General features: G+C 44.0%; 1 protein-coding gene across 2 annotated transcripts in view; it reads right to left on the bottom strand.

The window, feature by feature from the left end:
* Positions 1-23727, bottom strand: part of FARS2 (phenylalanyl-tRNA synthetase 2, mitochondrial) — a 347780-nt gene that overhangs the window by 209071 nt on the left and 114982 nt on the right. The window contains exon 1 of one of the 2 annotated variants that reach the window (XM_075213017.1): positions 16663-16732. The exons of the other annotated variant lie outside the window; for it this stretch is intronic. Coding sequence (XP_075069118.1) covers positions 16663-16701 — 39 coding nt within the window. The 5' untranslated portion in view covers positions 16702-16732. Of the gene's footprint in view, positions 1-16662; positions 16733-23727 lie in introns of those variants that run through there. 2 annotated transcript variants of the gene reach the window in all.

Genomic DNA, 23727 nt, shown 5'->3' with positions numbered 1-23727 from the left:
CTCTATTCAAGGTCTGATGTAGTTATAGGGCTCAAGAACAAAAGTACTAATTTTAGCTTTAAACCTCTCTCCCAACTTTCACAACTCCCAGTTGTATGCCACATCTGCATCCAAACAAGATTTGAGGGAGGGGGAGATTTTCTTTTGGGTATGGTGTAATATACATTTTACAACACATATATGTAATACATTGGGAGGCTTCAACAAACACCGGGGCAGAAAACTTTATCTGTCAGTAAATCTCCACCCAACCATACCTGCCCCAGTGACCTCCTAACAACTGTCGAAGTCAGCAAATTGGATAAAGTCATTTCAATTAAAGTCTAGCAAACTTGGTTGTCTTTGTCTGAAAAGATGCGTACGGTACGCTATGACGTACAAGGGCACGCTACGGCGTGAAAGGGCGTACGCATCCACTACACGTGGCAGCAACAGTAATCGGTCTTTTACCATACATTCGCACAAACACGCATACTTATAAAATAGTACACATTAATGGTAATTGCAACACATAGTCAGTTATGTCGAAATATAGTAGTATTTATATGTTATATCAGAGTTACATGCATATTAGTGAAATACACGGAATGGGTTAAAGGAATAACATCATGAGTGGTATCATAATGAACCTTATTACATATCCTACTGTTTGGTTCACTCTGCGAGGGAATCGCAGAGTGCATACGCAAGTTATGAATGATAGGGAATTATGAACTACTTAAGATTAAGGAATCCGGGCGGGAAGAGCAGAGCATACCCCCTGCAGAGATGACCCCCTCCTTTGGATTCCTTAGGATGAACCAGCCAATGATTGACGACCCCTTGGACATTCCTGAGACCCGGACCAATAGATGCAAGCTATACCATCTTCATTGTATTACTGTATTTGATTGTGTATATAAGCAGCAGCTTGTGATCCAGAGTGCAGACATCTTGTCCCCAGACTTCAGGATTGAATGACTGCACTGGATCCAGAGCGCCTGCGATAAGTAACGGCTGTATTTACTATTACTTCGCTTGAGCATAATTTTCCACTTATTGCGAATAAATCTTTGTGCTTTGGAAACACAAATCGAGGTTCAACAATCGTTATTGGTTAGCGATAATACGCACATAACAATTTGGGGGCTCGTGAGCTTTGGAGGTTTCGTTGCCGATGATACGCAAGACCAACGGATTTCGGTTCCTCAACAAAGGGTGGAGACGCGTCATAAACGGGTAAGAACGCATGGTGTTCAAAACCTGAATCTTACTCTGTGTTGTGAAACCGAATGCCCGTTTTGCATTATCTAGGGCACGCTAACTAGAACCTAGGGACAAAAGAGAAAACTGTTTCTTTTTTTCTGTCATTGTGCGTTTTAACTGTATTGCATTGCTTAGCGTATGTGTATTTCCTGCTGTGCGTACGCGAACTTCCGGTAGACTTGCCACGTGGTTAAACAATCGTTTTGATAGTTATTGTACGTGTATAGTATAATTACTTGTGAAAGCCTCTGAGGTATTATTACTGTTGTTGGGAACTTTTGATTTTCTGCGCAGAAAAGGTGTATAGTGTGTGATGTTGTAACGTAGATACACTGTTTTGTTGTGGATTGTGCTCAGTTGCTGTCTGACGAGGCGGATTGCCCAACTGAAGGACGGTATACAGGGCAGGTATACCGAATGCGAAAACCGGGTTTTCGCAAAGCGCTACCAATAGATCGCAAGGTTTGCTAATAATTAGTATTGGTAGGCAGTGCGATCCGATCGCACCGTTAGTGCGAATTGGTGAAGCAGCTAGGAGGAATTATACTGGAAAGGCAGGTTGATTGTATTAACTTGCGCTCCCAGCGATAATAAACTCAGCAGATTTTTGTGGTTGAGCCAGGGTATCGAGGAGCTGATAGCCCTTGGGGCCCACAGTGATATTTCTGTATTAGGGATCCTCGCCAGGGGCGAGAAAAGCGAGTGAACGCGGCTAAAGGAAATACGTTCACCGAGTATTATAGATCTCTAGCGGTGAGTATAGCAACAGAGTTGAAATTATTAGGTGGAAAGAACAGAGCATTGTGGTGTGTCTGTGTTTCACATTTGGCCGGAAGGAACAGAGCATTGCGGTGTGTCTGTGTTCCGGGTAGAAGGTATATTGTTCAACATGGGTGCTAAGCATACGCTAGAGAAGGTCAGTGTACTGCCTAAGGAAGGCCCTATTGGTTCAGCGAAGTTTCTCATGTGTAAGAAATATGGTGCATACGCAACTGTGTATTGTGACACGTGGGTCAAGATGACCAAAGATTGTGATAGGCCTTTCCCAACAATAGGAAGTTTTAATACAGAGGTACTAAATACTGTAAAAGATAAAGTATGGTTGATTACCTCAACGAAAGTGAGGAATAAACATAATGATTGTTTAAAATTGTGGCAAATGGAAAGTAACACGTGGCAGAGCAGCGAATGCAAACCGGAAGTAGGCGTGACGAAAAGCGCGCGCAAGGTGGATGTAACCGTTGCGAAGCGTGGCGAACTCAGCGCAAGCGCGCCCCCGCCACCTTATGTGGCGGGAGGGGTAAGTACAGCCGTTGTTAAAACTGAAAATAGAAAAATTGCTAAGTTGTATCCTGTTTTAAACCAGTTTAAATCAAGTGTATCTGAAAGTGAAGATGAACCCACTGTGATTTCGGCCATTGCCCATGCCGTTAGTGTACTAGAGGCTCAGCGCAAGTATGAGAAAATGGCTGAGATAGGTGAGAGTAGCGTGATCACTAGGAGTGAAAGCGTTCTAAATCTAGGACCAGTAAATTCTGTAGTGTCTCCTGAAGTCAGTGTACCAGAGGGTGCGTTCCCGGTCCGCACAATATCAGTTCCCAATGGGAAACCGGATAAGGATGGTGTAGTTCCTTTAAGAAATGTTACAATGCATTGTCCCTGGACTAGATCAGAATTACGTTCCATTATGACTGAATTCCCAGATCCTAGAAAAGAGTTAGCTAAATGTCAGAAATTTGTTAAAGATTTAGGAAATGCTCACGAACCAACCAGTAAGGATTGGCGGGTAGTGTTGAGGGCGTGTCTTCCTCCCAATACTAACATACAAAAATTTATTGAAGATTGTTTGTTGGAGGAAGATGAAACCTTGACTGATGAGATTAACCAACGGAATATAGAACAAATTGTCAAACACTTAGCCATCTGTTTTCCAGTAGTAGTAAATTGGAGTAAGATTTTCACCATTAAACAAAAGGATAGTGAAACTGCCTCAGATTACTTTGCTAGAGCTATAACAGCGATCGCACGATTTACTGGGATATCCAACATAAGTGAGGACCCACATCACAGAGAGGTAGCTGTAGGAGTACTGATGGATGGCCTTAGAGAAAATTTAAAGACGAGAGTACAAACCACATTACCTAATTGGAGAGGCGTCACGGTAGACTCTCTTAAGGAGTCTGCTGTGGAGCATGACAAAAACCTTTTTAGAAAAAGGGAGGAGAAAAGTGATAGGTTAATGATGGTAAGTATACAGGCTCTAGAAAAGGTGCATACACGACCACCAGCATACAACCCATATAACCGGAAACCTAAAGTGATCAGGTGTTTTAACTGTAACTAGGAAGGACATTACGCTAGAGAGTGTAAAAAGGAAAGACTCAATACACAGAGAGGTGGGTCACATAGATATCCTCCAAGGAGGGATTCACATAGACTAGAAGACTCACATCTACCCGTGCATATTACGGCAGCAAGTGCTGCGCGGGAAATCAATAGTCAGCGGTAGGGGTCAGGTCATACCTGTAGTCTACAGCCAGTGAGGTTAACTGAGAGTCAGAGTGAAGAACCAACAATGATAGTTGACATAGCTGGTAGGAAACAAACTTTTCTTGTAGATACAGGGGCGGCCCGATCTGTGATAACCTCTCCTTTCAACCTACAGGTGACCAGCAAAACTATTCCAGCTATGGGGGTGACGGGAAAAGTGTTACATTATCCTCTAACTAAACCCGCCGAAGTTACTATCGGGCCTCGCAATACTAAGCATTCGTTTCTCTTGGCTGCAGCGGCTCCTACTAACTTGCTAGGGAGAGACTTGTTATGTAAAATGGGATGTGTCATATACTGTACTTTAGATGGTGTGTTCCTAGATATACCCGAGAAGGTTGCACATGAGGTACAGGACATATTGGACACCCCTCAAAGGTTAATGTTACACTCTCCTGTTATAGAACAAAGTCCATCTCAAGTAAAGGGGATGTTGCTGGAAATACCAGGTTCCCTATGGACCAGAGATGGACAGGACACTGGACTGATGGCAAACGTAGCCCCTGTCATGGTCAATCTAAAAAGTGGTAGGATAGCTCCAAAAATCCCACAGTATCCATTAAAACCGGAGGTGGAACTAGGGGTATATCCTGTTATTGAGAGGCTGTTACAACAAGGGATTTTAATTCGTACAGCCAGTACAGCAAATAGTCCCATTTTCCCTGTGAAGAAGAGTGGGGGGGAGGGGCTATAGATTAGTCCAGGACTTAAGGGGAATTAACAAAGTTGTTGAGAGCCAATTCCCCGTAGTGCCAAATCCAGCTGTCATCCTCATGCAGATTCCACCGTCTGCCAGTCATTTTACTGTCATTGATCTATGTTCTGCTTTCTTCTCAGTCCCTCTTCACCCTGACTGCCAATACCTTTTTGCATTCTCCTACAGGGGAGTGCAATACACATGGACCAGACTACCCCAGGGGTTCATTGACAGCCCCAGTATTTTCTCCCAAGCCTTACATGACTGTTTGCAATCCTTTCAACCCCACAATGGGTCCGTTCTAATTCAATATGTGGACGATTTGTTGTTGTGCTCTGATTCTTTTATGTCATGTTTGCATGATACTAAATTGTTGTTGCTTCATCTTTCACAAACAGGGCACAAGGTGGCAAAGGATAAATTACAGCCATGTCAGACTAAGGTCAAATACTTAGGACACTGCCTCACTAAGGGGCTAAGACACCTGACAACCGACAGAATTGAGGCCATACAACACATGACCCTGCCGCAGAGCCAGAAGCAGATTCGTACTTTCTTGGGGATGTGTGGATACTGTAGGTCCTGGATCCCAGGTTTTTCTATTCTGGCATTACCATTGCAGGAGCTAGTCTCTTCCTCAAAACCAGAGCATGTTGTACACACAGAAGAGTCAGAGCAAGCGTTCTTTAACCTTAAAGATAGTCTGACAAGAGCACCTGCATTGGGAATACCTGATTATGAAAAGCCTTTTGAGCTATTTTGTACAGAAGCTGATGGCTGTGCAGCAGGTGCCCTCGCACAGAAACATGGTGACGCTAGTAGACCGGTAGCATACTACAGTGCACAATTAGACAATGTGGCAAGGTCACTCCCAACATGTCTCAGAAGTGTAGCAGCAACGGCCCTTCTAGTAAGTAAGAGCGAGGATGTAGTATTAGGACATAATTCAACCATCTATACACCCCATGCTGTATCAGCTCTGTTAAATTCAGCCCAAACCAGACATGTTTCTTCAGCTAGATTCACAAAGTGGGAACTAGCCCTGATGGCACCCTCAAACATCACCATCAAACGATGTAGCACCCTAAATCCAGCTACATACCTTCCGTATGTGTCTCAAGAGACACAAAGGGTGGGAGGTGAGGAGACCCTGGTTGATGATGAGTTAGGCAAGAATACTGACACGCATGACTGTATGGAACACCTGAATCAGACCTTTACTGCAAGGCCCGACATACGTGACACCCCCTTAGAAAATGTAGATTTTACATTTTATACAGACGGAAGTTGCCATAGACAGACAGAGACAGGAGAGCTATGTACTGGTTACGCTGTTGTAGACAATCAGGATGTGGTAGAAGCTGAACCCCTTGGTCCACCTCACTCAGCCCAGGTGGCGGAACTAGTAGCACTAAAGAGAGCGTGTGAACTGGCAGAGGGTAAATCAGCCAATATATATACTGACTCTAGGTACGCCTTCGGGGTAGTGCACGATTTTGGGGCCCTTTGGCGTCTTAGAAACTTTACGACAGCAGCAGGTACACCAGTGGCACACTCACAACACATAAAAGGACTTCTGACAGCGATACAGTTACCCAGAACAGTAGCCGTCATAAAGTGCAAAGCCCATACCTTTGAAGAAGACCCAGTGTCATTGGGCAACAACAGGGCAGACGAAGCTGCTAAATGGGCAGCAGGGCAACCTATGACTGTATCGACCGAGACTATGATGGTTTTTCAGACATTAGACACGCAGAAATTAATTGAAATGCAAGATTTGTGTTCCCTGCAGGAGAAGGCGGTCTGGAAGGCGAAGGGATGTGGTCAAGAGTCCTCAGGACTCTGGAGGGATGGACAAGGTAAGCCTGTAGCTCCCCGAACATACTATCCAAGCCTGGCTGAAGCAGCACATGGCCTGATTCACCTGGGTAAAGAAGGTATGTGCAAACTGGTGAGAGCATACTGGTGTGCTCCCGGATTTTCCTCTCAAGCTGGTAAGAAAGCAATGTCATGTCTTACTTGTTTGAGGAAAAATGTTGGGAAAACTATTCCAACTGAGCCATCCCACATCCCTCCTACAGACGGACCTTTCCAGGTAATACAAATTGACTATATCCAATTACCACCGTGCAGGAATCTAAAGTATGTGTTAGTGTGTATTGATGTGTTTTCCGGTTGGGTAGAAGCATATCCGGCAGCCACTAGTACTGCTGTGTTCACTGCAAAGAAAATCGTACAAGACTTTGTGTGTAGGTTCGGTATCCCTAGAATCATTGAAAGTGATAGGGGTACCCATTTTACTGGTGATGTCTTCCAAAATATGTGTAAACTCATGGGAATCAGTAGCAGACTTCACACCCCTTACCGACCACAAGCCAGTGGTAAGGTGGAGAGAGTAAACGGTACTATCAAGAACAAACTAGGTAAGATAATGGCTGAAACTGGGTTGGCATGGCCTGAGGCTTTGCCGTTGGTCCTCCACAGCATTCGAACCACTCCTAGACCTCCTCTTAATCTGTCCCCCTTTGAGATACTGTTCGGACGACAACCTCATTTGATCGTGAGTCCACAAGACGACTTAAAGTGTAATAATGAAGTGACTGTACAATATCTTATAAGAATGAGTAGACAGCTGAAACAACAACAACAAAAACTAAAAATGCTGTCACCTGGTATGCCAGAAACGAACTGTCATGATGTTGAACCTGGAGACTATGTTATGATCCGCAATTTCTTACGTTCAGGTTGTTTAACAAACCGTTGGGAAGGCCCCTACCAAGTGCTGCTGACCAGTACTACATCACTGAAGGTTGCAGAGAGAGACACTTGGGTCCATTCCACCCACTGCAGGAGAGTCCATAATCCGGAGAAAGTGCAAGACAAGACTCAGACCGACGACATAGAACTGTCACTTGTGAACCTGTTCCGGGAGACCTAAAGCCTGCAGTTGAGACACCTGAACCAGAGACGTTGCCTCAGAACTATCTTTCCAGCGATGGAGTGGCGGTTTTTGTTTTTCTTTTGTTCCAGGATTTTCCTTGTTTTTATTTTTTCTAGGACATTCTATTTTTGTGAAGGAGAATGGAGGATGGAGGAGAGTTCTGGGAGTGATACGGATGAAATAGAGGCCGAAGAAAAGTTAATAGAATATCCTGAGCAGCCCATTATCAAACTTGGTCCAGGGGTTATGAAAAGGTCTGCTAGCTCAGGAACTCGGAGGCAGTGTGAGGGGCTATTGTCTGATGAGTATTGTATCTGCAAGTTCTGCAACTCCCTAGTTGAAGAGAGATGCATCCAACGATGCCAGTCCCCCAGTACTCTGAATATAGGCGGGCATCCTTTGGAGGATTATCACTCCCTGGTGGGTAAGGTGCTAAACCAAACCGAGTGTTGGGTGTGCTCTCACGTGCCTCAAGGGCAGCATAACATAGGACTAGTGCCATTCCCTTTAAACATATCCGAAGTACTCGAATTAAGGGGTGGGAGGCCCATAGAAGGGAGGTACAATAACACTAGGTCCCCTAGTCTGACGCTTCGACAATACTCCATAGGCAGATCTTTGCTGTGACTAAACATATCCCATGCAAAGCGCCTGGAGAATTGGGAGGCTGACCTATCAGATCAGACAATGGCTCGCAACACTCATTTTAGAGAGAGACTCACAAGGTCACTACTAGACAGGAATGCTGATGGAAGTCACAAGTTAGGGCGTATAACCAAACATAAGAAGGTATCTATTGGAAAAGTCTCTACAGATAAATGTGAAAATATGATTAATGCCGACACGTGTCTAGAGCAGATGGAGACACTAGGCATGGGTAGTTTTATCAAAACTCTGTGTGATATAATTCATGGGCATACTGTTCCTTATGTTCTCCCTGACGATGTGTATTTTGTTTGTGGAAGGAAAGCTTATTCCTGGGTGACTCCGAGTTCCAAGGGCTTGTGTTTCGTAGCTAAACTGGTTCCTGAAATCATGACTATTACTCATGAAGAAATGGTATATATTCACAAGACTACATCACCACCATACATACACACACAGTATGAACACCGTGGCAAGAGAAATATGATTCCTGGTGAGGAACCCATAGCTACAAAATTGATTAGTGAAACTGCTGGTTTCCAAGTTATGGTTGCTCTAGATCTCACCAGGACCGCTCGGGGAACATTAAACTTTAAATATATCCAAGACCTAGCTAAATTAATAGATAATATCACCGAGATGTATGATGACACTTTCAGGTATACTGGACGGGAGCTACAAGCGTACAAGAAGGAGTTGGTGCAACATAGGCTGGTACTAAATTATCTCACCTCTATTACTGGTGGGTACTGTGTGACACTGGCCACCCAGTTCGGTGTCAAATGTTGCACGTACATTACTAATAATACGGAAGACCCTAAAGAGGTTATAGACCGGAAGATGGATGAAATTTTGCAGCTGAAATGGGAATTTCGAAAGAGCCATAATTCTTCGTTATATGAGGTCGGGGAAAAGGTGGCGGGTTGGTTCTCATGGTTGAACCCAGCAAAATGGTTCTCCGGTCTGGGGGAGTGGGTACAGGAAATGATTGCGAGTGTAGGTAAGCTCCTTCTCCTTATACTGGGTGTCATCTTAGCAATTGGTTTAGTTGTCAAATGTGTTCCTACTGTGTTGAAGTGTGGAAAACGGTCTCATAAGAGTAACACTGAGAAAGAGACTGAAAGGGTGGTACCAGATACCGAGATCATGGTCTGTGAAGAAGTATTGTATAATCCTGAACTTGAAACGGTGATTGGGTGATAGTTTATTACACTATCAAAGGGTGGAACTGTCGAAGTCAGCAAATTGGATAAAGTCATTTCAATTAAAGTCTAGCAAACTTGGTTGTCTTTGTCTGAAAAGATGCGTACGGTACGCTATGACGTACAAGGGCACGCTACGGCGTGAAAGGGCGTACGCATCCACTACACGTGGCAGCAACAGTAATCGGTCTTTTACCATACATTCGCACAAACACGCATACTTATAAAATAGTACACATTAATGGTAATTGCAACACATAGTCAGTTATGTCGAAATATAGTAGTATTTATATGTTATATCAGAGTTACATGCATATTAGTGAAATACACGGAATGGGTTAAAGGAATAACATCATGAGTGGTATCATAATGAACCTTATTACATATCCTACTGTTTGGTTCACTCTGCGAGGGAATCGCAGAGTGCATACGCAAGTTATGAATGATAGGGAATTATGAACTACTTAAGACTAAGGAATCCGGGCGGGAAGAGCAGAGCATACCCCCTGCAGAGATGACCCCCTCCTTTGGATTCCTTAGGATGAACCAGCCAATGATTGACGACCCCTTGGACATTCCTGAGACCCGGACCAATAGATGCAAGCTATACCATCTTCATTGTATTACTGTATTTGATTGTGTATATAAGCAGCAGCTTGTGATCCAGAGTGCAGACATCTTGTCCCCAGACTTCAGGATTGAATGACTGCACTGGATCCAGAGCGCCTGCGATAAGTAACGGCTGTATTTACTATTACTTCGCTTGAGCATAATTTTCCACTTATTGCGAATAAATCTTTGTGCTTTGGAAACACAAATCGAGGTTCAACAATCGTTATTGGTTAGCGATAATACGCACATAACACAACAACAACTCAGCCTCAACCACATACACTCTTCTATGCATCCAGGCTCTAACTACTTCTCTCCCCAACCCACAATTAATTTCTCCAATTCGCCCCCACTGCCTTTGCCTGCTTACTCACCATCTTTCTTGACTGAAGGTACCACCTCCATCAACTTTGGGCCCCGTCGGATCCCCGCCTAGGGGAGGGCTGTTGAATTTCAGCCAAGGGGGCAAGACTTGACTCAGCAGCCTATTTTAATGGAAAAAATGCCACCCAGACACTGACTTCATCCCCATCCTCTTAAAGCTTCTCCTGTCTTCCAATTACTCTGCCCTCTCTCTTGCCAAACAGACCGACTTCAAAACCCTTATTGCCTCCCAGTCCAACATCCTCCATTGCCCCATTGCCACCATTAATTTCCTTGTCTACTCCCCGCCTCCTCCCTCACCACCCTTGACATTGCTTCTTACTTTAAAGAGAAAAGAGACACTATCCATCACTAAATCTCCTTCCTACCAAAAAAGTGATCATCACTCCCATTGTCAAGGAACCATCATTTGTCCCTGCCTTGCTCTCCAGCCTCATACCCCTATTAGCGTTCCTTTCCAAACTTCTCAAGTGGCTAGTCTACAGTCATTTACCACACTTTCTCACTGTTCATTTTCTCCTTGAAATTTTACAATTGGGATTCTCCCTTCTCAATTCCACTGAGAAAACCTCACTCAATGCACTTCTGACATTTCAGACAGCCTTCATATCTTGTAGAAGCAAAGTGATGTTAGATTGGATTTAAACAAACAGCCAGAAGTTGGCAAGTGGTCACAGTCAGGAACTAAAGCAGTGGGATAGACTACAGCAGACATATGGCACAATTTGTGAGTCATTTTTTGAGGCACCATGCGTGAGGAGCAAAGATACACCATCCCAATGGTGGTGTCCCTTGAAAATGCCCTAAAATGTCCATCTATTGGCTACATTAAAATGTTACATAAGTAGTCCATGGTAATGTTATGCAACAACTTGTTCAGTAAGCATCCAGGCGAGATAAACAATTATTTTAAGAGGAGAGGAAATAGTACATATTCTTTTAAAAAATAAATTTAATTATCCAGACTAAAGGGTTTATCGACAGAAAAATTAAAAACTAAACCATGAACTCTTGTGTCTATATGCAGTGAAATAAGAGCAATACCCCTGTTGACCGCTCAAACACCAATGCCCTTCAGCACTCTTAGGCGCCGTCCTTGAAAGCTCCATAGCATCAGGGACCATTGCCTTCCTGCTCGGTCCACAAGTCCCGTTGCCAAGCAACGGGACTCATCCTTCTCGTTCCTGTCAGGCCTGGTGGCAGGGGCACATGCGCAGCCTATCGCGTCCTCATTGCAAAGCAACAGGAAGCTGTTTATTTCTCCTGTTGGCGGTCAGCTGTTTTCTGACCGCCAATTCCACTGCTCACCAATCAGGAGCCCTTTTACACTATTTTCAGGAGGCTCTGGGACCATTAGGGTGCCAGAGTATCTAAGTCTCCCTATGCTCCAGTGTTCCTACTCTTTTTTCAGCATCCTGCTTGACCTCCTGTGTTTAGACCCGGCTTCTCCTGACTCTACTCTTGGGATACCCCTTTTGGCCTGACTATTTCTCCTGGTTTGACCTCTGACTTCCTGACAAAGCTTTGCCAATTTCTTCGGTACCTCGTTTGCCCACTCACCTTGCATGATTATGTTTGTTTACCTATTACTTTGCTGTTGGCTAACTAGGAGGGCTGCAACCTGCACATCTACTGCAACAAGCCCCAAACTCCCTTGCAGGGGTCCCTGGCCAAGACCAGAGGTGTGTTAGACTCCGCCACTCCTAGCTTAGCAAAACCAATACCAGAAAGTAACCTTCAGTCCAAATTATTCCGTGACACCCAGTGCCTGTGCTCGCTATTCACCTAACTGTGTGGAAGCAAGGTGCAGAGCAGTTAAAATTGAAATGTAATTCGTTAGACATCAATGGATTACTTTCCATGCTGTCCAGGCGGCAAGACAAATTTGTAGTTTAAAGTGCTCCTCCTTATGCTATTTTCTGTACTGTGCAATACATAGCAGTACATAACTCATTTGTAACTTTTGCGCGGAGGGACCCATTAAAAAATCAATAACAGTATTTAGCCAAAAACAAAGAAACAAATCAAAAACAATAACATAAAAACACAAATTACTTTATTTTTACAATAAAAAGTGTCACGAGCCGCGGCGGTACTCACAGCCGCCGCGGCTCGCTTCTCATGCGCCCCAGCGTCCCGGCCGTCACCTTGACGACCGGGACGTCATTTCCTCTTTCTGTCCGGCCGTTACCAGGGCAACGGCCAGACGCTAGTACACTAGCGCTGCGTCCCGGCGGTGCTGGTAGCCGGGCGCATGCGCATAGCAGGCAGCCTGTGGGCTGATTAGGCTTATTAACAGGCATTAGCCTGCAACTGTGTAGGTCAGGGGCAAGCCCTGATTGGCCCTGCTGGATACTAGTAAATTAGCCTGCAGGAGTGTGTTCAACTGCTGATTGGTCTGTGTCTGTACTTAAGGCAATGAGGTCTGCTGCCTCATTGCCGGTTATAGCTTCTGTGCTCCAGTCTGCTGACCTGCTTGTTCCAGTTCCTGTATCTACGTTTGACTTCCCGTGTATGACCCTTGGCTTCGTATTGGACTTCGCTTGTGTTTCCTGTGACCCTGATCCTTGGCTTGTTTACCCGTTCTGCTACTTTGCCTGTGACCTCTGACCTCAGCTTGTTCATTATTACTGTTACCTGCTGCCGGCCTTTGACCTCTGCGTGGACCTGACTCTTCTTGCCTGGGTTCTCCCCAGCCGGTACACACTTCACGACCCTCTGTCAGTCTGCAGCCCAGTCTGTCCCCACCATCAGGGGCTCCAGTGAACACCTGACTGGCAGAGTAGACTCCGGGTTGTGTTGTGCCGGCTGGAGGGGTTCCTAACAAAAAGTCAAGTGACGGATTAATGAATATGTGAGATACATAACTATATTGTAGCCTCTGATCCTTCCAATAGTATTACCTGATGTTCAAAGACATTTTCAATGAATAAAGGGCTTAAATCAGAATTTGTTCCATTGCATGCATCTGATCTGAACAGAAGGCTTCTTTTATTTTAAAATCTCTTTATTTGAAAAGCTTTAAAATAGCATAAATATGAAACAAGCAAACAGGTATGGCAATGCAAGAATTTTACAGTCAGGGCAGATGTAACACAATGATCAATATAGACTTTGGCAGCATAACAGATTGGAAACGGAAGGCTCGCGGCCTGTACCCAAATCGAGGTGACGTTGCCATGGTGTAAGTATATGGGGAGATGTAGGGATTATTAGGAGAGAAACGTGCCAGAGGGGGCTAAACTAAATAGAACCTCTAAATTATTTATGTATACTGTTCTTCTTTTTGGTGGGAAAGAAATAACATTCCTGTAAGAACAGATAATGCAAATAGAAAAGTCAATGGAACGGAATGTTTGAGTCAAGGCTCTGGAATATGAGGATATTAAATGTGGCTTTAAAAGATATAATTTAAATTAACAAAATAAAATGTGGACATTTATATAAAAACAAACAGTTTCAGATGCAAAATACGTAATTGTTTCTGAAAACAAATGTTAGGTATGGTGTGCACATCATGGCATCCTGACCTCCTTATTAGACAACTCAAATAAGGTAGTAGTGCCAACAGACTCGCTCCTATCATCCCGAAATTGATCCACCCAGAACAGGTGGGTTTTGTGACAGGTAGACAGGCCCCTGATAATTCGAGACGTATACTCCATTTAATAGAACAATGCCATAAAAATAATGATAGCATGTTGTTGCTATCGCTGGATGCCGAAAAGGCGTTCGATAGGCTACATTGGTCGTACATGTCTCAAGTCCTTCACACCTTTGGGTTTGCCGGCAATATCCTAAATGCCATATTGTCCCTATATTCAAACCCATCAGCGCGAGTATATAGTGACGGATTTCTCTCTCTAAACTTTTCAATTACTAATGGGACCCGACAGGGCTGCCCCATGTCTCCCATAATATATCTGATGGCCATAGAACCGTTGGCGGCACAGATAAAACTAGACCAAAGATGCACAGGACTAGAGGTGAAAGTGACACCCCATAAAGTGTGCTTATTCGCTGACGACGTGCTCTTATTTGTGACCAACCTGGAGACCTCGCTGCCTGTAATCCATAACCTGCTGCTTCAGTTTGGGAGAGCCTCCCTCTATAAACTGAATACCTCAAAGACAGAAGTTCTCCCTATAAATGTCCCAGCGGATACATTACAGGCTCTAAAAGATAAATTCACTTACTCTTGGAAAACTACTGGACTTACCTATCTTGGGATTCAAATAACCCCTCATCTAGACTTAATTATAGAACATAATTTCTCTCTACTACATCAACAACTATTGAAGCTTATAGGGTCGTGGATGTGCTTCGAGGTCTCTTGGTTAGGCAGGATATCAGCGTTTAAAATGATGCTCCTCCCTAAATTAATGTACCTATTCCGCATGCTCCCGTTTTGCCTTTCCCCGGGGTTGCTAACCAAATTGACCTCCCTGATGAAAACATATGTTTGAAAGTCCAAACCCCCCCGTATTGCTATGCAGTGTATGACTAGAGGTGAAGAGACAAGGGGGGCTGGCCCTCCCTCACTTGACAAAATATCATGAAGCTTGTGTTTTGTCCCAGATTCGTGACTGGTACCTTCCAAGGGGGGTGAAACCTTGGGTAGACTTGGAACTGGCATGTAACTCAGAGTTCCCTCTGATGGATCTTTTATGGGTATCTGGTCAGTGGAGACCGCCTATGGAGACCTTGCCGGCCCTTACTAGGGATACCTTGCTTGTATGGGATCGACTGTGTCAGGGTACTGAGGGATTGTTGCGTCCCACGACGGGTATCTCATTACAGGTGGTCACCAGACAAATAGCAGACTTGAATCTCTCTGGTTGGATCAGTAGGGGTATTCAGACCTTAGGACATTTGATCGACTCGGGCGAGCTCTTCTCCTACTCACACCTCAGTGCCCTGTATTCATTGCCCAAAGGGGATTTTTACAAATACCTCCAAATCAGGCATTTATTAGCTTCCCCACCGTTGAGAAATCTGGGGATAGGACCTCCCCTGGCCAGATACTACTCCCCGTTAACCAAAGGTAGTAGTAGATCCAGCATTACCCTCTAGTATAATACCTTACTGGGTCTTGGTACTACATCTAAATCTAAACCTCAGACCCAATGGGAATCAGACCTCCAGTTAGAATTGTCAGAAGAAGACTGGGAACATATTTTTACCAACTCTTTTAAAATATCTAAGTGCCTTAACCATACAGAGATGCTGGTAAAATTATTAAATAGAACGTACGCCACCCCAGACAAACTACATAAAATCTGGCCTTCCATATCTTTACTATGTTGGCGCAACTGTTCTGAACATGGAAATATTTTTCATATATTCTGGGCATGCCCTGTGGTAAGGCCTCTATGGAATAAAGTCTTTCAATTGATAAGCTCAGTCCTGGGTCACTCGATCCTCCCCACGCCAGAATTGGCTTTATTGCAATACTACCCCCCTACTCTTCCTCGTTGGGACAGATATGTGACAGGTCAAGTATTGATAGCAACCAGAGCAGCTATTGCTCAGGCATGGAGGCAACCTTTCCCTCCACCCCTGACCAAAGTGATCTCTAAAATCAACTTCAATTTTGAAATGGAAACCTTAGGTGTCCCATACTCTACATCAACATCGTCCCCGCTGATTAAGTGGAGAGCTTGGCACAACTATGTTACTGATGGGGAGGGAGTCCCATCACGTTCCCTGCCCTCGTCCTCTAATAACGTTGATGAATGATCTTTTATTTGTTGGTATGTAATATATTGGATAAGTCTATTGTATATGACAAATAGTCAGATACTTGTGGTTTTGACTCTGTATGCTTTCAGGAGCATTGTGTTCCATCCCCTTTATGTACCCTTCCCCTTTTTTTTTCTTCTGTACCCCTTTTGAAAAACTTTAAAAATCAATAAAAATCTTATTCGTTAAGAAGAAAAAAAAAATGAGGTAGTAGTGTCTTCAACCTTCCACGCACTGACTGTGCTACAAGCTGATGCACAGTGCTTCTGAAATGAGTAGAGATAGACAGGGAACGAATACACTACTTATTTACTGCACAATTCTGTTAAAAACAAAAATACTATGGAAATGCGTCCTCTTCTTCCATTACACACAGCATAAGACACACACCACAGCTTACAGCGAATGACCAAGCTGATATGTAGAATGGGTTTCCAGGCTGAGGATTTCAAACCCATTGATATTGGAAGATAACGTGGTTATACGGGCAGGGTGCACACAGCAGGTTGCATACATCAATCTGACAGGCAAATCTTCACATTGTGCTACACTTAAATAAACTGAGAGGGCTTGGTTCTTTAAGGCATGCAAAACAAATGTAAAGTGCGTAGCTGGTGCAAGTGATATGGCTTAAAAACACGTACCTTAGAGATGGCCAAAGCTTGAATCGGAGGCTGTTGCATGCCCTTGACCTCCTTGGCACGTACTTTCTGTACACTGAATACGTGCAAACGCCCCTTCCCCTCCCACCCTTCAAATAGCAGGCAGTAGGAAGTGTCATTTCCGTATGAACATAAATTGTGTTCTTTTGCATATGTTTCGGTTTCTCACATTCACAGAGTGCAAAAACATCAAAAATAGCAACGTAAATGAACGTATGTTTCCTAATGAATCAGGCCCAGAGAGTTTATCTAAACAACTAAATAATATAGGCACACAGCTATTTTTGCACAATTCACCCTTTGGATCTGTAAAATATAACTTAGGTTAAAAAAAAAAAACCTCCACATCAGTGGACTTATCCTTTAAAGAGAAGTCATGTGGAGCAAAGTAGTTTATTTTTTACTTTAGAACTAGGAGCATGCATAAACTTGGTAGATAAGGCACTTCTTCATAGGCTCTTGTCTGGTGAGTAGTATCTGAGCTTGAACCCAATCTGGTAACTGGTAAGCAAAGCTGAGTCTATTCTGGTAACTTGTATACAATATGGTGACTAGTATAAGAAAAACATTTGGATTCAAATATATAATAGTCCAAAATGTATTTAAAAAAAAAAAATCTTTGAGCCCAATCTGGTGACAAATGTAGGAGACTGAGTCCAAAATGACAACAATTAAAAGCCAAACTTATACTGTTAAAATTTATATAACAGTGAGCCCAATATGATAACAAATATGCAATAATATACAATAATACCCCATAAATGTTTGTATTCACCTGACCCATGCTAAAATAACAAACTGCTGCTGCATCAAGTTGCTGTTATTAACCTGGCTGAAAGCAGCTTAGTTTTCTGCCCTCTACTGAATTTATCGCTGTCAGCCAATAACAGAACAAACTTCCATTATAACAGGCTGATAGCAGCAACTAGACATGGTCATAGCATTAAACGGATAATAAACAAGACATGCTTACATTTCTTCTTTTGTAGTAAAAAGATCACATCATGGGAAATAGAAAGTTACCTGCTTTCAAATTTATGTTTGCATACCTGGACACAATCAACAATTCTAAAATGTAATAAATCTAATCTCAGTTGACAAATAACATATAACAGATTTTACTTTGTCATTATGTATTCAACAAAAATAAGCCAACATTAAGAAGTCATATATGAAAAGGAAAGAACACCTCATGATTCAAAAGCCTAAATAACCACTTTCAGCAGTAATCATTTTCTCTAAAAAAGCTCAGTTTATCATTATTATATGCAAGCTACACTTGGCTCCAGAGAAAGAGTGAATAACACCAACATTTGTATATATTACTACTGAAGTATTCTGATTATTGCCTGCTGGTCTCAATATTAACAGAGTCTGATTAGAAAAAAAGGTTCTGTTCAATTGTTATTAACTCTCAGAACATTTAGTTTTTGCTTCATGCTCCTCTCCCTTCTGCACTAAGCAAATTTAATTACAAAGTGAAAACTTCACACAATGTTCTAGAAAAGATATTAAGCATTCCCTTTTTGAGCTGCCACAGAAATGTATACTTAGGCTATGTAGAAAAGACATTGCTGGGGGAGTGAAGATTATTAACCTTGACATTGCAGTGGGATTTTCTCATTCACCACACCACAGAAAGCAAACCTTCCTAGTAATTTGAGCTGTTATTTGTAGGCAGGATATATGGGCTACGTCTGCCTATTGCTGCTTAATAGAAAGTACTCACTATCATAGGGGAAGAAACACTCTGCTAAAACAACGATGAACAGTCAGAAAACTATTCACCCTGCCATATATGAAAAAATCAATAAAAAGAGCTTATCCAAATGTAAATTGCAATGAAAGCTGAATGAGGGATAAAGCTGTGATTGCATTGATGTATTCATATTAAACTACTCAATGTGCTGAAGCTCAAATAAACTCAAAGGGGCGTATTCAACTGTCAGCGTTAACGCTGCAAAACGAGCGCTCGGAAAATATTACCGTTTATACGGTAATTACTCGCTCAATTTCAGCTCGCAGCTCCCTAAGCAGCGAGCTGAAATTGAGCGAGTAAATTACCGTATGAACGGTAATTACGCGCAATATTACCGTATAAACGGTAATAGTTTTAACGCGCTTGTTCCGGCGGCGCCCGGAGGAACAATTGAATACCCCCCAAAGTATTATTTTCACTTGTTTAACACATTTAAAAATATTTCTCAAGCCACTATTGTACAGTATAGAGCCCTGTTTAATTTATTTTCTTCTCTTTCATTGCAAGTCAAAAATAAACAGGTGTAGGGGGGATGGAGGCATGTATAATTTGGAATGAAAGGAGCGTGCTCCAATGAACGAAGACCAAAACTTTAGTGATTCATTATAATTGTGCATTTTTAACAAATCTATAACATTAGTAGGAATCTACCAAGCAGTGTCGTATCCAATATGTGTGCAAGGTGAGCAGTGACACAGACTCATCATTGGGAGCGGATGTGAAGATCAGAAACCAGCTCCACTAGACACAGCAACAGGTTGGGCTTGTGGGACACAGGACCATGAGAGAATGGTGGCGGGAGCATATGTGACAGGGGTAGGTGGAAAAAAACATATTTCATATATGCCTTCCCCATTCAGCTCTTGTCATATATGTTTCCTCACCATTCTCGTTTTATAACGTATGGGGATGAGGGGTAACCAACCACTACTCTTGCACACTGGCCCACTAAATTCATAAAAATGACCATGCTACTTATTTCAAACCCTCCACATCCTGGTGCAATATAAATAAATCACAGATGTTGGTGTCCCATTAATATCAAACAAACCTGTATTCTTACTGAAAAACTTAGCATCAATTTATACGGAATTCTCGTTCAGGAGACTCACTAAATCATCCAAACAATTAATATCATTACAATCTTTAAGAAAGGTTTGACCTTGTCATGCTTTTATTTTTAAAATCTTTAAGGGTAAACCATTGTGCTCTGATTTAGTCCAACAAACAACTCAAAAAAGTCAGGTTTTGATGAAGGGGTAATCTTATAAGATGCCAACATTTTGAATGGTAAATTAAAAAAGCCCCTAAATTTTTTAACATTGGATGCTGATCTTCCTACTCTTCATTTGGGGTACCCGATATAAAGGTTTGAACCATTTAAAACACCCTATCTGGCTGAATGGACGTGGATTCTTGGGTGACAACCTTCTTCCTAAAAATCCAGATGTGCCACTATCATGATTTTTGCTGACAGCATTCCAATCATCTAATTGGCTACAGGTTTTTCTATGCCCAACCACTTCCAAACTTACATATAGGATAAGTATTTGATTGTACTGAATACAATAAAGTGCTTTGACTAAAGTCAAACACACCTTAAACCGGTAAGCTAATCAGTCCATGTCTTTTAACTATTGCTGTGGAAAAAGTTTTTTTTTCAATGGGGTAGGGTCATGCTCTCTCAGCTTCCATTATTGCCAATTTGACTTGTGAGATTAGTCAATTTGTCTGCATTCATTCCTTTTTCTAAGAGAAGAATATTCCCCTTAACCATACGTATTCCAAATGCCCTCCTTTTCTTACCAATATATTGTATTACTTTACCATTAAGCTAACATTAATTCCCTCATACTTTCTCCATCGATCACATCAACTCGTGTCCTATTTGCATCTACTGTCTCTCATAAACCGCTGACTGTAATTACTAGCTCATGAATATCCATGCATGTGTTGTTATGCTTAATTGTATTCTTGTATCTGTTAGTATGTTTACTATATTCATATGTCATATATTTATGATATATACGTCATATCTGTAAAATGATTGCCTGGTGCAACAGAATATGTGGTGCCCTATAAATGAACACTGATAATGTACAGCCACATTGGTTGTATTTTTTCTTTTCGAATAGACTTCCAGAGAAATAGTGAAGTAATTTACTTAAAACATCCCTTTATATGACTTTAATAACTAATTATCTAAAAAAAAAAACATTATTTTCTGAGTTAAAATTATACTACCAAAAAAAACAAATCTAATTAGTCTTTATTCTACTGACTACTTGAAGCTTTGCTGCAACCTCGTCATCACACCTGCATACAAATAATTTCCAAAGCTATTTTAAAGAAAATCAACCAACAACTTCCTCCATAATCAGATACACTATATGGAGAAAAGTACTCTGACGCTTTACCATTACACCAACAGGGATGTAGTGACAATGTATTCAAATACATATATTTAAATATGGAGTTGGTCCACCTTTTGCAATAATAACAGCTTCACTGTTCTTGGAAGGTTTTCCGCAAGATGTTGGAGTGTTTCTGTGGAATTTGTACCCAATCATTCTATAGAGCATTTATAAAGTCAGGTGCTGATGTTGGGCGAGAAAGCCTGGCTCGCAATCTCCGTTTCAGTTCATTCCAAAGGTGTTCGATGGAGTTGAGATCAGGGCTCTGTGTGGGCCAGTCAAGTTCTTCAACACCGAACTCATCAAACCATGTCTTTGTAGCCCTTGCTTTGTGCACTGGGGCACAGTCATGTTAGATCGAAAAGGGCCTTCCCAAAACTGTTGCCACAAAGTTGGAAACATAGCATTGTCCAAAATGACTTGGTATGCTGAAGCATTAAGATTTCCCTTCACTGGAGATAAGGGACCTAGCCCAAACCCTAAAAAACAGCCCAGTAGCATTTTCCCTCCTCCACCAAACTTCACAGTAGGCATAATTGTCAGGATCTGCCTGCAAGCATATGCATTACATGCTGCTTTGCCTGGCAGCTCCGGCTTTTGTCCTTATTATTGTATTGCAGCAGTACCTCTGATTACCAGAGGTGCTGTTATTGTGCCTTTCTTGTTCGCTTTAGGGGTTAACTTGTTCACTAATTATTCCATGCACCTGGGTGTGTTCTCATTTCCCTTATATATACCTGTCACTCCCAGCACACATTGCTGGTTATCGTTGTCATATCCTGATGTTACACCCTGTGGTTTCTTGAGCAGCTGGTGCCAGCTCCAGTTGCCACCTGTCCTGTGGTGCCAGCTCCAGTTGCCACCTGTCCTGTGGTGCCAGCTCCAGTTGCCACCTGTCCTGTGGTGCCAGCTCCAGTTGCCACCTGTCCTGTGGTGCCAGCTCCAGTTGCCACCTGTCCAGGGGCGCCAGCTCCAGCCGCCTGTCCAGGGGCGCCAGCTCAAGTCGCCTGTTGCGAGGTCCCAGCCTCTGTCTCCTGTTGCGAAGTCCCAGCCTATGTCTCCTGTTGCAAGGTCCCAGCCTCTGCCTCCAGCTCTGAGGTGTCATCATCTGGTTCCAGCTTGGAGTCTGCTGCCACTGTGTCCGGTCCTGAGTCTGCCGCCACTGTGTCCGGTCCTGAGTCTGCTGCCACTGTGTCCGGTCCTGAGTCTGCCGCCACTGTGTCCGGTCCTGAGTCTGCTGCCACTGTGTCCGGTCCTGAGTCTGCTGCCACTGTGTCCGGTCCTGAGTCTGCTGCCACTGTGTCCGGTCCTGAGTCTGCTGCCACGGTGTCCGGTCCTGAGTCTCCTGCCGCTGCCTCTGCACCCGAGTCTCCTGCCACCGTGCTACCCAGTTCCCAGTCTTCAGCCGCTGTCTCCAGTTCCGAGTCTTCGGCCGCTGTCTCCAGTTCCGAGTCTTCGGCCGCTGTCTCCAGTTCCGAGTCTCCGGCCGCTGTCTCCAGTTCCGAGTCTCCGGCCGCTGTCTCCAGTTCCGAGTCTCCGGCCGCTGTCTCCAGTTCCGAGTCTCCGGCCGCTGTCTCCAGTTCCGAGTCTTCGGCAGCTGTCTCCAGTTCCGAGTCTTCGGCCGCTGTCTCCAGTTCCGAGTCTTCGGCCGCTGTCTCCAGTTCCGAGTCTTCGTCCGCTGTCTCTCTTCCTGAGCTACAGCCTGCTCCAGAGGGGGCGCTGCCTTTAGAGCCTACTCCAGAGGGGGCGCTGCCCTTAAAGCCTGCTCCAGAGGAGGTCCTGTCCCTCCAGTCTGCTCCAGGAGTGTTGCCTGTCTATGCGGTTCAGCCCGAGTTGACTGTCTATGCGGTTCAGCCCAAGTTGACTGTCCATGCGGTTCAGCCCGAGTTGCCTGTCCATGCGGTTTAGCCCGAGTTGCCTGTTCATGCGGTTCAGCCCGAGTTGCCTGTCCATGCGGTTCAGTCCGAGTTGCCTGTCCATGCGGTTCAGTCCGAGTTGCCTGTCCATGCGGTTCAGTCCGAGTTGCCTGTCCATGCGGTTCAGCTCGAGTTGCCTGTCCATGCGGTTCAGCCCGAGTTGCCTGTCCATGCGGTTCAGCCCGGGTTGCCTTTCCATGCGGTTCAGCCCGAGTTGCCTGTCCATGCGGTTCAGCCCAAGTTGCCACTCTATGCGGTTCAGCCCAAGTTACCACTTGGTGCTGTCTGCTTTGATGCTTCTCACAGACAGCGCTGTCTGCTCTGTGGCTTCTCACAGTGCTGTCTGCCCCGTGGCTTCTCACAGTGCTGCCTACCCCGAGGCTTCTCACAGTGCTGCCTGCCCCGAGGCACCTCACAGTGCTCTCTGCCCCGAGGCTCCTCACAGTGCTGTCTGCCCCGAGGATCTTCACAGTGCTATCTGCCCCGAGGCTTCTCACAGTGCTGTCTGCCCCAAGGCTTCTCACAGTACTGTCCCCGTCAAGCCTGCCGCCCCGTCCGCGCCTGCTGCCAAGCCTGCCGCCCAGTCCGGGCCAGCTGCCAAGCCTGCCATACAGTCCAGGTCAGATGCCAAGTCCAAGTCATCCTTTGCTGAGAGTGCCAAGTCTGAGCCGTTGCCTTTCTTTGAGGGGCACATTTCCCAACTTGGTGCCCTTTTGAGATTTGCTGCTTCTTATATTCCCTCCATACCTGAGCTTGTTAACAACCCTAAGAGACAGGTACTGTTCCTAATTTCATATTTTAGAGGGGAAGCTTTGGAATGGGCAAACCCATTTATTGAAAATGATCATTCCATCCTATCGGACTTACAGCTGTTTGTTGAAGCAGTAATCAAAAAGTTTTCTCCAACCCCTGCAGTGCTATCTTGTGGGTCACCTGTGCTCTCGGCAACACTACCCAG

Source organism: Mixophyes fleayi, chromosome 5, assembly GCF_038048845.1.
Source record: "Mixophyes fleayi isolate aMixFle1 chromosome 5, aMixFle1.hap1, whole genome shotgun sequence".
Classification (NCBI taxonomy): domain Eukaryota; kingdom Metazoa; phylum Chordata; class Amphibia; order Anura; family Limnodynastidae; genus Mixophyes; species Mixophyes fleayi.
Note: the sequence above shows the minus strand (reverse complement) of the source record. Positions and strands in the feature narration are given on the sequence as shown.